The following is a 13,505-nucleotide window of genomic DNA, read 5'->3' on the forward strand; positions in this document are numbered from 1 at the left end:
GCCTCCATGTTAGATGATGCCTGCCCACATCAAATCAGGGTGGATGTGGACCTTCTTTATTCAGTTTTCTGGTCAAATGCCAGTCTATTCCAGAAACATCTAAATAAACTCAGAAGGAATGCCCCATCAGCACTGACACCTAAAACGAGCCCGCCCTTCTACTGCCTGTTTTGTGGTAGTGGGGATGGTCCAAAGCATTAGACCACTGGGCTACCTGCTTAGGCCATAGAGCCTGAGGTGGTTTGGGGGTGGACAGGGTCTCAGTGTAGTAGCTCAGACTGGCCTTGAACTCACTGTATATCCTAGGCTAGTCTCAAAGTTTGGATCCCCCTGCCTCTTCCCTCCCGAGTGTTGGGATTGCAGAAATGTGCACAACACCTAATCTCCTTGTGATGCGTGTTCATGTGTGTTGTATGTATTAACATGTCTACTTGGGAATGGAGTTTGTAGAGACTAGACACTCTTGAACATTGTGATCTTCAGCTGGACTCCATGATGGCAGTGGTGCTGTGTTCTGTCAGGAAGAATGTGTCCTGCGTGTCTGCCTTTGTGACACTTGGTACTGGGGACTAGAATCCCAGTTCGTGTGTTTTAAAATTGACCAGCTTTTCTCCTAATGGCTTCCTTAGTGGTTGATAAAGAAATGATGAGAAATGGAAATGATCCTTATGTATGGAAAGTCATGGTATCTAATATTTTCATTCTAACACACTCATCATCTGGAATTTTAAAAATAATACTTTTTGTCATCATCTCTTTGCTTCCCTTGAGACATAATTGATGTGTGAAAGGCAAGAAAAAATGCTAGCTAAAATCTGAAAAAAAATAAAGGTCAGGTTCTCAGTATGTAGTCCTGGCTGCCCTGGGACTCAGAGGTCCGCCTGCCTCTTCTTCCCAAGGGCCGGGATGAAGCACGCTTGCCCCTAGGAATGGCCTCTGAAAAGAGGGGAATGGGGGAGGATAATTGAGTTCTCCGGTTTCCTCCAGTGTGTTAGTGTCTTCTTTCTGAACTTGATGATAAACAGGACTTGTAACATTTTTACTTAACTTTAACACTGGCTTCTCTAATTTTTTCTTAACTAATAAGTGACTGGTGGCTCTTGACTGAGATTGCATTTGAATCCGTAGGACAGTTTGGAGAGAGCTGACTTCTAAATGACTCCAGTCACCTACTCCATGACTGTGGTACATCTCTCCTCGTGAGAGTTTCAGTCATTTCTCTTGGTGCTGTTTTAAATACAGTTGCTTTTTGTTTATTGGACTTGAATCTTGCAAGTTTGCTAAATGCACCTCTTCATAATGCAGTTTCTTTTAGAGTCCCTGTGGTCTTCCTGATGATGTATGTGTTACCTTCAATAAAGACAGCTTTACGGCTTCCTTCTCATTATTGTTACCCCTCCTTTGTCCCGTTGAACTGAATGCCACCTCTACTGCTGTGTGAGTAGGGATAGGAAGAATATGAAGATGTGTGTGCTTCCTTGTCCCCAGTTTCATCAAGGAGAGCCGCCTGTCCAGTCCATTCCCTACAGGCTAGCGATGCACAAGACGTGGAGTCCACCTCATCCTCTGGCACTGTGTTTTTTCTTCACATTAGTGACCAGGAGATCTGTCCATCCTCCTCCAGTGCTAATCTGCTGTTGGCTGTTTCTAGGGGCAATGCTTGTGGGTGGCAAGGACGATTTCCTCCTGTGCTCCTACACGGGGCAGGTAGCTTTGCCCCATCCTTCTCTGAGCTCAGGTACTCTTGCCTCCTAGACGTGCTAAGCAGGTTTCCTGACCCTTCCCCAGCTGCTTCTAGACTTGTTCTACTTCCAGGGAAATGGACAGAGTTCAGCTGCCTTTGTTCCAGCAAAGGTGTCTTTCTCTCTTCCTCTTATATGAGCAAATCATGGGAGGGGAGAAAACAAAACTGTGCGTGTTGGCTTTTCCTGTGGTGAAGACTGAAGAATCTGAACTCTTCAGATGGTGTGGGCCCATTCTTCCACAGTGCCGCTGTTCTTGTTTTACACCGGTCTGGGCTTCTGAGACAATGTAGTTAGTTGTGCTGGAGTTGGAACCTCATGTCATGGGAGATACAGACATGACCTTGTGTATGATTTCTCTCACTGGGTGCTGTGTTTGTCAGGGTTTTCCTGTGACTCTGTACTGGTTTTTGTTCATTTTCATTGGTTGTTAATGTTCTTGTGTAAGTAGAGCTCAGTTTGTCTAAATTTTGTTTATATAGATTGCAGTTTATAGTGGATACTGGTAGTGTCCTCATACAACTAAATGCAGATTTCAGTAGGAAACTGATTCTCAAAATGCTCGCCACTAGCGAGTCTCACTTCTGGTGACTTTAGAAATGCAAATTACTGCCTTTTCCCTCAGATCTACTGAATCAGAAACTTCAACTTTCAGTGCCTTTCTTCGTAAATTAAAATTGGTCAGTAAAACCTAAAAATCTGAGAGTATTCTAAATTCAATATCTCTGATTGCCAGGTTTACATCACCTTTGCTCTCATTTAGCATTCCCACATAGAGTTTGACATATATCTAAGTTCTGTACATATCCATTAAGTTGAATTTTTCCAAAAATATATTATTTTCAGTATTAAAATTTGTCTTTTTTTTCTAAAGCAGAGTCTTAATTGAGACCTAAACTTAATCATTGCATCCTTGTCTTCTAGCTCTTATCTCTTCTTTTTGAAGATTTGTTCAAAAAATTTAATTCAGAAATGAAGAAGATTGCAGACCAGGTGATTCCTAAGCAGAGAGCAGCCCAGTTTGATGTTGTGAAGCACATGCGTCAGGACCAGATCACCAATGGCATGGTGAACGCCATCTCCACTGTGAGTCCGGCCGGCCGGCTGTGCCGTCTGTGAACGCAAGTAGACTAGGATGGGAAAGACCCTGGGAGCCCGGGTGACGGGGTAGAGATCTGAACGACACATTTACAGCAAAGAAACGTGAGAAGGTCACAGATTCTCTCTGCAAGTTTGTGTAACGTTTAAGTCTTCTCAATAGGAACTCTGTTAATATAGCCACCCCACAGCCACCTCGTCCCATTCAAGTATGGAGTCATTCAGCCGTGGTGAACTACTGCTGCCATTTCAAAAGTAATTCATAGATTTAAATAACTTGGATTATATTGTGGTTTCTCTACTTTTTACTAGTTGCAAATTACTTTCTATGCTTAATTCACAAATTAAACTTTATCATGAGTGTGTAAAGAAAACAGCATACAATTATAGGGTTCTGTACTTCCTGCATTTCAGGTATCCCCTGGGACCTTGGAACAGGTCCCCCATAGATTAGGAAGGACTCCTGTGTAACTTCACCGTTCTATTATAGTTCCTGATGTGTGGCAGTGGACATGCACTCGCAGAGAGAGGAAAATCCCTTGGTTTAACTGTTACCGGTCCTTCTTCTCATGGGTACTTCCTCCGTTTTTTTCCTGTAATAAAATTGACGTATCAGGCAGATTTCTTAGTTGGCAGCTTTTGTCCAAAGCCATACAGTGGTGTTTTATTTCACAGTAGGCCTATTTTCCTCCGCTTCATTGGCTATTCCTTCCTGGGCTCTGAACCCGCCCTGCAGCTGCTGTGTAGTCAGGGCCGGGCCATCATGGAAGGTCATCAGATAGGTGTCTGCTCCCCTTTTCAAAGCATAGCAATTATAGGTCTATCTGATCGAGTCCGCTTCACATAGGATATCTCAGACACACAATTAGTTTTATGGATGGGTTTTGGCCCAACACATTGACTCCCATAACCATGAAATAATAGTGCAGACTTGCTTCACTGCCCAGCTTCAGAGATTGAGTGGGTCTGTAGGGACAGCTTTATGGTTCTAGCTACATCTGACACAGAGTTACAAGCCTCTTCTGTGCTTGGCCTAGGTCCTCAGGCAGAAGACCTGCAGCGTCAGCCTTGTCTGAGTAAGAGCTCCCCTTTCTCCTGACTGTTCTTCCAGTGTGGCGCTGGTTTATCTTCTCGGCCACCTGCCAGTTAGAAAGCACTGGGCTGGCAGGTGTGGCCTGACCAGAGGTGGCTGCACAGTGGTCCCAACAAAAGAACACGTTCACCAAGTTAGCTTCTCTGTGGAGAGGTTCAGGCCGTGTCGCCTCTGCTCTGTGCCTGTGCTCCATTTGTCCGCTCCTGCAGAGTACTAGAACATATTCGCTCAGCTTCATTCCCACCTACTTCCTCTACTAACAGGCTGCCTCATTCTAGCTCTCTGCTGAATATTTATCTCATTTCTTCTTACCTCTGGGCATACGTCTCATCCCAAGAAGAAAAGAAGCCAACTGAGTACACAGCAGTCTGTGGGATGTTTGTTTGCTTGCTCGTGGCTTTTAAGGGGTAGAGCTTTACGCCTAGAATTTAGAGCATTTATCCAAACTGCCAAAAGATTGAAGATTCGTAAGAAATAGGTTTTGAATTTAACAAATTAAAATTTTAACTCATGAGGGAGATCCCCTGAAGTCATATTTTAATATCAACTGTTATTTGAGCTCTGAAAACAGTTGTTCTCAACCTGTGGGTTGTGACTCCCTTGACAAATCTCTCTCTCTGAAAATATTTATTCATAACGTTAGCAAAATTACAGTTATGAAGTAGCAGTGGAATAGTTTATGGTTGGGGGTCACACAGCATGAGGAACTGTATTGAAGAGTTGCAGCATCAGGAAGGCTGAGAACACCATCCTAAACATCCACTAATTTTCCTGTTTTGAGGCTTCTAAAGCTGGGATCGACAAGTGCCCTCCTGAAATTGAATTCAAAAGTTTGTGCTCAAAATTTTAAGTCATGAAGATAATTGAGTCAAATGGCTTTGAGATTTTTTTTTTACTTTGCTTTTTGATGCATGCTATTTTCTACAACTTATGTTACTATGTATTCATGTCTCTGGAGCATAATATTTAATGTGTACAACTAATATAAACAAAAATTATATTTGATATAATCTGATATGCTCAGTACGTAGAGATAAAACTAACATTCAAGATTACTCACAGAAGTCCATTTTTATTAATATTTCAGGTTAGCATACAGAGCAATAGAGTTCGTTATAGCTTCTTTACACTAATGATAGCGATCTGCTTGAATATCGATGTCATCTCAGGTGTTTCTTGATTTGACAACATACTATTTCTTTTTTTTTTTTTTTTTTGGTTTTTCGAGACAGGGTTTCTCTGTGTAGCTTTGCGCCTTTCCTGGACCTCACTCTGTAGACCAGGCTGGCCTAGAACTCACAAAGATCCGACTGCCTCTGCCTCCCAAGTGCTGGGATTAAAAGCGTGTGCCACGACCAAACTTTTAACATACTATTTCTTAATGAAAATAATGTACAGTTTTAGGGCTGAAGGTGCTCCTCTGGGTAGAGCACCTGCTTAGCATTTGCAAGTCCTGCATTTGATCCCCAACATTAAAAAAAGACAAAACAAAAAAGGCCAAGATAGATTAAAATATTCAATTTCGTATTCCTTGGGCCTAGATTAAGAAAGTATGGATAATTATCTCTCATTAAACTACTGTTGGTTAAGAGTTTTTTTCTGAGCTTATATTTATCTAAACACTGTTGGGAGGCATCTAAATAACAGTGCAACGTGAGATTCCGTTTGGACCCTCACCAGTGCTTCCATACTTCATTTCCTGCTCCCCGTGGGAGCCTCAGTGGACCCTGGATCCCAGAGACTCTTCTGGGATACATATTCGGAGCTGGTTACTAGCCACAGTATAGCCTCATTCTATGCCTCTGCATAGACACTGGCTGAGTTTTAACTCCAGTTGTATCATTTTGGTTTCTGTAGTTCTATCAATGGCTGTATGTGCATTACAGGCAGTTACTGTGATAAACTTCTCAGTGTATGAACCAGTTAGGAGTCGTCTCCTGCATCTCATCTCTGCAGGGCAATTGGTCTCTAAAGAGATTTAAAATGGACCGCCAGGGTGTGACCCAGGTGCTGTCTCGGTTGTCGTATATTTCTGCACTCGGCATGATGACAAGAATCTCTTCCCAGTTTGAAAAAACAAGAAAAGTGAGTGGTCCTCGTTCCCTCCAGCCATCTCAGTGGGGGATGCTGTGTCCCTCTGACACACCTGAAGGAGAGGTAAGGTACCATGGGAGTCTCTATGGGGTCAGAGGTCATACCTGTTGGGATGGGAGTCTGGGGTTCTGCTTCTGGACCCATGCACGAGGCTGTTTCTTCTGTTTTGATTAACTGATTATTTGGCAAGAAATACTGATGTAGTTTGTCGGTTATATTATGTTATTCCAAAACAAAGCCAGAAGCCTGTTGTTCATTATCTTATCTAAAGAAATTCATAGTCAACATTTCTCTTTCTCATTTTATCCTAACAATCAAACTATGCAGTAAAGATGTGGACAAATGAGAGAGCCATCACCTTTGATGCTCAGAAGGATCTTTGAGTAGCTTCTTGATTTCTTTAGTTGTGCCTAAAGGGCAACTCGTAGCGTATAATCAAAGACCTGCACTAACTCTGAATTATATGGGAAGCACAAGCCATTATCTAAATACCAAATCATTGGATTTGCCAAGATTTAATTACTTAGCCTCACTGTGTCCTCTGTTCCTTGCCTCTTTTTTATAGATTAAAAAATAATTTGTATGTATATGTGTGTGGCTGAGTGTATGTATGTGCACCACTTGCATGCAGGTTCCACAGAGGCCAGAAGAGGGCACTTTATAGCCCCTAGAACTAGAGGAGCAGGCTGTTTGTAAGCTGCCCAGTGTAGGTGCTAGGAACCAAACTAAGGTCCTCTGCATCTCTCCAGCCCCAGGCTTTCTCATGATACTGTTGTTAGTGTCACCTGATTCTATTCCTTTTGAGCCATAAACTAGTGGAGGAAGATGGTCCAACACTGTATCTCCAGGTAATGGAGGAAGGTGGGCCACCACTGTATCTCCAGGTAATGGAGGAAGGTGGGCCACCACTGTATCTCCAGGTAATGGAGGAAGGTGGGCCACCACTGTATCTCCAGGTAATGGAGGAGGGTGTGCCACCACTGTATCTCCAGGTAATGGAGGAAGGTGGGCCACCACTGTATCTCCAGGTAATGGAGGAGGGTGGGCCACCACTGTATCTCCAGGTAATGGAGGAAAGTGGGCCACCACTGTATCTCCAGGTAATGGAGGAGGGTGGGCCACCACTGTATCTCCAGGTAATGGAGGAAGATGGGCCACCACTGTATCTCCAGGTAATGGAGGAGGGTGGGCCACCACTGTATCTCCAGGTAATGGAGGAGGGTGGGCCACCACTATATCTCCAGGTAATGGAGGAAGGTGGGCCACCACTGTATCTCCAGGTAATGGAGGAGGGTGGGCCACCACTGTATCTCCAGGTAATGGAGGAGGGTGGGCCACCACTATATCTCCAGGTAATGGAGGAAGGTGGGCCACCACTGTATCTCCAGGTAATGGAGGAAGGTGGGCCACCACTGTATCTCCAGGTAATGGAGGAAGGTGGGCCACTATTGTATCTCCAGGTAATGGAGGAGGGTGGTCCACTATTGTATCTCCAGGTAATGGAGGAAGGTGGTCCACTATTGTATCTCCAGGTAATGGAGGAAGGTGGTCCACTATTGTATCTCCAGGTTCGTACAATAGAGGCCCTGCAAATATACAATGAATGAAAAAACCTTTATAACAAGGGAAAGGTGAGGGGTTCAAAGTGTAGGAATTTGTTGGGTGTGGGAGCCTATTTTCAAGTTCCTCGTGGCTTTACCCAGTAGGTCCACATAGAGGATGATTAGGACCTTGGGCTTGAGGGCAGGTGTCTGATATGGTTTGCACTTGGCTGTGCTGGGGAGGAGGTCTTTTGCTCCACCCCTTGGCGTCTCTGTAAATACCCTGGAGCAGAGACAGTCGGGGCCTGTTGGAAAAGGTTCCAGGCCCTCTCGAGGCTATTCTTTATTTTCTCTCTGTTTATCTCTGCAATAAATCCTTCTATCTAATATTTCCTGCTGCTCACACTCAAGAAAACTCTGAGGAACTGTGGGGTTGGTGGGTAAACGCCCCACAGTTAGGATTCAAAAGAAGTGAAAATTGTATGTCCAAACAGGCTGTGGTTTTTAGAAAAATTCAAATTTATCTCAAACTGTAAGAAAACTCACATTAAACTTACGTAGTTTCCAAATGTATACATTATGAACTTTGAAGTATTTAAATTTTCCAGCGATTGCTTCAGCCAACATCCATAGCTAAATTTATGTTTTCAGTCTATCTTAGGGTTTTTAATCACTGTGACGAGGCTGAACCCTGACCAGCAGCCTCTCCCATGATCTTTTCAAGGACTCTGACCCTACCACGTGAAGGTGGCCCACCTTCTGACCCATGGTGGAGGGTCAGAGTCCCTGCCTCATCTCTCCATAGCCCCTTCATTCTTGGGGTATCGATTTCAGCTGAGGCTGCGCATCCACCAGTGGCCTCCCCTGGCCTCTCACAGTGCCGAGCCCCAGCTGTTGTCCATGACCCTTCATGTCTTCAGAACCACTACCACCTGGGAAACTCTTCACATTACCAAGTTTGGCTGCTAGCACAAGGTCCAGCCTTGGCTCCCTCTTGACCACAGCTTCTGTGTGCTGACCCTGAGGGAACATGCCCAGATTTGCCATCCTCAGTAATGGTGTCGGTCTCTTCCTAATCACTGTTGATTCTTCAGCTCCAGCTGACCAGTATCAATTTTCTCTGTAAAGCAAAGGTTTCCTTTTAATGGTTCTTATTTCAAAATATTGAGTAGCCCTGATAGAGTCTTTAAGGGACTCGCAAACTTCTCTGAAACCTCACAAGCCAGGCCTCATTGTCTCCATAGGATCTCAGTGTTCTTCCAAACTTCCACAGAACAGCCCACTGAACTCTGAGCACACAATAGCCTTTCCAGCCCAAAGCTCAGATGCCACGACCGTCCTCAGAAAACACCGTCAGGTCTACCATGGCAGTGCCCATTGACCTGGTACCAATCTCTAGCTTAGTTAGAGTTTCTGTTGCTATGTAAAGTGCCATGACTCTAAGCAACTTGGGGAGGAGAGGGTTTATTCGGCTTATACTTCCAGGTCACACTCCATCGCTGAGGGAAGTCAGGGCAGGAACCTGGAGGCAGGAGCTGAAGCAGAAGCCATGGTGGAGGAATGCTGCTTACTGGCTTGCTCCTCCTGGCTTGCTCAGCCTGCTTTCTTTTTTTTTTTCTTTTTTTTTTTTTTTTGGTTTTTCTGCGTAGCTTTGCGCCTTTCCTGGAACTCGCTTTGGAGACCAGGCTGGCCTCAAATTCACAGAGATCCACCTGCCTCTGCCTCCCGAGTGCTGGGATTAAAGGTGTCCGTCACCACCGCCCGGCCAGCCTCCTTTCTTATACACCCATGACCACCAGCCTAGGGATGGTATTATCCACAATGGACTGGGCTCTCCCACATCAACCACTAATTAAGAACATGTACTATAGCCTTGTCTGCAGCCCATTCATATGGAGGCATTTTTCTCAGTTGTGGTTCCCTCAGATAATTCTAGCATGTGTCAAGTTGACAATAAACTAGCCAGGACAATGTCTTTTCTTGTCATCTGAGGATAAATTCCTCAAGTTAAAGAATATAGACATTTTAAAGGTGAGATTATTTGTTTGAGGTAGAGTTGTGTGTGTGAATCCCCAAGTGTCCCTTTCAAGGTTGTACTCTTTTATATTGCTGCCAACAGAGTGCTGAGCATTTTCAGATACAAGCTCTACTTTGGTGACTAACATTCGTGACTGACTGTTCTCTGTTAGGCCTGTGGTTTGGTTAAAAACTTGGCCCTTATGACACATATTACAACTGACATGGAGGACGGACCTATTATTAAGTTAGCTGGTAACCTGGGAGTAGAAGATGTGAATTTACTATGTGGCGAAGAACTCTCTTACCCCAATGTGTTTCTTGTCTTCCTGAATGGTAAGTATGCTAGGGAGACATGTTCTTCCTAAGCCAATGGTTCTCATCATGTGACTTGCAAACCCTTTGGGGGTCAAATGACCCTTTCAGAGGGGTCATCAGATATCCTGCATATCAGATATGTACGTTATGATTCATGACAGTAGCAAAATTACAGTGATGAAGTAGCAATGAAATAATATTATGGTTGGGGGTCATAACATGAGGAACTGTATTAAAGGGTCATAACATTAGGAAGGTTGAGAACCACTGTCCTAAGCAATCTCTTAGGAGCAGAGAGGGAATCCATTGCTTTTGTATTTAAACTATAAACATATTTTAATTATGGCCCTAGATAGACCTTTATTTTTTATTTTATTTTTATTGAAAATATTTTCCATTCAATATATTCTGATTATGGTTTCCCTCCCTCATTTCCCCCACATCCTCCCCACCTCCTTGCCCTTCCAACTCTACAACTTTTTTTTCTGTCTCATAAAACAAATAAACTAGAATAAAGCAAAACCAAAGAAAAAGCTGAAGAAACAGTACACATGCAAACACACAAACAAAACCCATAGGAACACAAAGTATGTTCACAAATACCCAACAAAGGAATATGAGACAAAAACATCTCCAGAAATACTGTTGCGCTTTTTGTCTTGGCCGTCTACTTGCTGGGCATGGGGCCTGCCTCTAAGTGGTTTGTGTGCCCAGTGAGACTCACTGTGTGAGTGGTTGGTTGTCATGGGAGATAGCTTGCACAGATCCAAGCCAGATGGGATCCCAGCGCTGAGTGAGGGCAGTGGACATGAACTTCCATCCCTGACTGAGAAGCTATCTCTAGTAGGTACTAATTTAAAGGGAAGGAAAGTGATAACAGAAGCATTTGATCTTTTGACTGTGGTACCCAAGATTCTGAGAACACAGAAGAACAGCACTGAGGCCCATCTACTGCTTTCCATCTATGGGAGCTGCTAAACTCCCCATAGTAGAATAAGCTTTCTGTGATATGTCGATAGCTAGTTAAATATACACAGAGATCAACTCACTTCTCAGCAGCTGGGACAAGATGGGGCTCCTTTGGTTCATAGCCATTTCTCCCTTCATGTGTTACTCTGCTTCCCTCGAAGCCCCCAGAGGCTGGCAGCAGTGTGCCCTGCCCTTCCTCCTTTTGACTCGGTCGCTGCAGGTTGTCCGGTGTGCTCATCTCTGGCCACTGCTCTTCTCTTTCTTTTCCCCCTTTCCTCCCACTCAGGGAGTCGCCTGCCCTGTATACAGGCTCTGGAGGAAGGGTCAGCTGCCTGCCATGTTAGTGTTCCCAGGAGTTGATGGTGGGCTGGCTCTCAGTCTGCGCATCGTCCTGGGCCTCTGAGTCCTCATGCTAACCCTGGGAGGTGAAGCCTGGCTTCTTAGTTCATCACAGGCTCTGCAGTGTCAGAACCAGGTACAAGGCAGAGTTCTCAGCACTCATCCTATACAGGACACCTGCGGATTGGCTAGGCCAGGCTTCGCACCTGCCTGTTCTGGTGGGGACCTTATGTCCCCATGACCATGCTGACAGCTGAGGACAGAGAAGTGAACAAGCTCTTGGGGAGTTCCTCAGTCAGTGTCTGGAGTGATGGCCACGGGCTTCAAGGCCCCCAGACTCTGAGCACGCCCTTGTGCTGCTCCCTAGAGCCTGTGGACTAGTTTTCATGTTACTAACTGTTTTCAAATGACTACTCATTCAAATGTCTTCTCAATAGTATTGGATGGATAATTTAAATCAGATTATTTTTTTGTTTCTGACTCCCATGTCTTCTTGTTTAGGCAACATCCTAGGTGTCATCCGAGATCATAAAAAGCTTGTCAGTACATTTCGGCTGATGCGAAGAGCAGGCTACATCAATGAATTTGTTTCTATCTCTACAAATCTTACAGACCGCTGTGTTTATATTTCCTCTGATGGAGGACGGTTGTGCAGGTATGTTGTTATAAAGGACTTCAGCCTCTTCATGTGAACTTTTGGCAGAATTGGCCTTGCTTTTAGTTTTGAAGCTACTTTAACCTTTCTTGTCCTGGGGATGAATTTAATTCAGTTGCAAACACTTTAGAGACCAGTGGGAGGTTTGAAAACCAGTGGGAGATATTTTTTGTCCTCGGAGAGTTTTATCTGCCAGGAGAGACAGAAATAAGTACTAGTAGCATCCAGCTATGCTAGGAAAGGATGCTGTCCGTTGTCTTACTGGGTGTGCTGTGTGCGAGACCCTCCTTTGAATTATTTTCTTCTTTAATGAGGAACTTGGCAGGTCTGTGAAGCTGGGCCGCATACCCAGAGCTGGAGTAGAGTAGAATTGGGTTTTTCTTGGCAGTCCCCAGAAGTCACTTGACTCTAGCAATCAGAGTTTCTGTCTCTATATTCTCCCGAGCTTTGAGGTTCTAGTGGAGTTGGAGAGTAAATGGAGAAAGGATGAGGCAAGCCAGGGGTGAAAGTGTGAAGACGAGATGAAGAAGGTAACTAGAAAAGTAGGCTCTTTTTGTTCCCGTGTCGCGTGTTCAGGTGCTTGTCACACACAGGTGGAGTCCTTCAGGCAGACGAAATCCAACTAGTGTCTGCCCCCCCAGCCAGGCAGACGTAAGCTTCAGATCACCTCTTACTCGGTACTCCCTGGATCCTCTCAGCTGTCAGTTCCTGATCTTTCTCAGTATTTCTCCTCGTCCTTGATGCTCATTCCTTCTGGCAAATTCTTAATGCTTATATTAAAGTAATTTTTGCTTAACCTGTTCAGAATTGGTTTCTCTTATGGTGTTGCTGAAATAAGATACCCATGCTTGAGTCCTAACTGGCCACTTAGTGACTGTGATTGTGAGTATTCTTAACTTTCTGGGGCTTGGTTTCCTTGACTGAAATGTAAGTGGTAGTGCCTACCTATGTCTGGGCTAAGAACTAGCTAGTAGGATGTGGTAAGTGCTTATGTGGAGTTGTTACCAAATGGCCTAGGCCAGGCATGGTGGCTCAGTGACCTTAATCCTAGCATTTAGGAGGCAAAGGCTGGTGGTGGATCTCTGAGGTCCACCCTGGTCTCTGTGTTGAGATCCTGACTTAAAAAGAGGAAGGAAGCAGGTATTAGACAACATGACCTTCTGAGGGGCAGGAGAAGCAGTGGCATGTTCTAAACTATTCCTGTTTGGAATTTCTTTATTTCACTGTATCCATATAATAAAACATGTTCTAAAATAAAGCTAGTTGTTTTTCAGAAGTAATTTTATAATAGCAGATCACAGATCTGGCTGGAATAGGAGAATTTATTGAGTAAAGGAACTTCTCCCCTTCCTACTCTGGTTTCTGCTCTGTCTTGTGAGCCTTGACCTGAGCTCCTGGAGTTGGGTGGGAGTGGGCGGGGCTCCTGGAGTGGGCGGGGCTCCTGGAGTGGGCGGGGCTCCTGGAGTGGGCGGGGCTCCTGGAGCAGGGCGGGAACAGGTCTGCTTCCTCACCAAAAAGCCAGAACTTGAGGTACTGCTGACTTCCTTGAAGTGCTCGTCCAGCTCCTGTTCATGCTTATGCCCCCTTTTGTGAGTGATCAGCTCTTCTTGCTCATTAGTCTTCACATCCTTATTTGGGCT

General features: G+C 44.7%; 1 protein-coding gene across 1 annotated transcript in view; it reads left to right on the forward strand.

Annotated features, from left to right (window-relative positions):
- The window catches only part of Polr3b (RNA polymerase III subunit B), a 115,231-nt gene that overhangs the window by 44,445 nt on the left and 57,281 nt on the right, over window positions 1-13,505 (forward strand). Inside the window, exons 13-16 of the mRNA XM_028883626.2 lie at window positions 2,667-2,828; window positions 5,890-6,090; window positions 9,758-9,920; window positions 11,712-11,865. Of these exons, the coding sequence (XP_028739459.1) occupies window positions 2,667-2,828; window positions 5,890-6,090; window positions 9,758-9,920; window positions 11,712-11,865 (680 nt within the window). The remainder of the gene's footprint in view (window positions 1-2,666; window positions 2,829-5,889; window positions 6,091-9,757; window positions 9,921-11,711; window positions 11,866-13,505) is intronic.

This window comes from Peromyscus leucopus, chromosome 18 (assembly GCF_004664715.2).
Source record: "Peromyscus leucopus breed LL Stock chromosome 18, UCI_PerLeu_2.1, whole genome shotgun sequence".
Classification (NCBI taxonomy): domain Eukaryota; kingdom Metazoa; phylum Chordata; class Mammalia; order Rodentia; family Cricetidae; genus Peromyscus; species Peromyscus leucopus.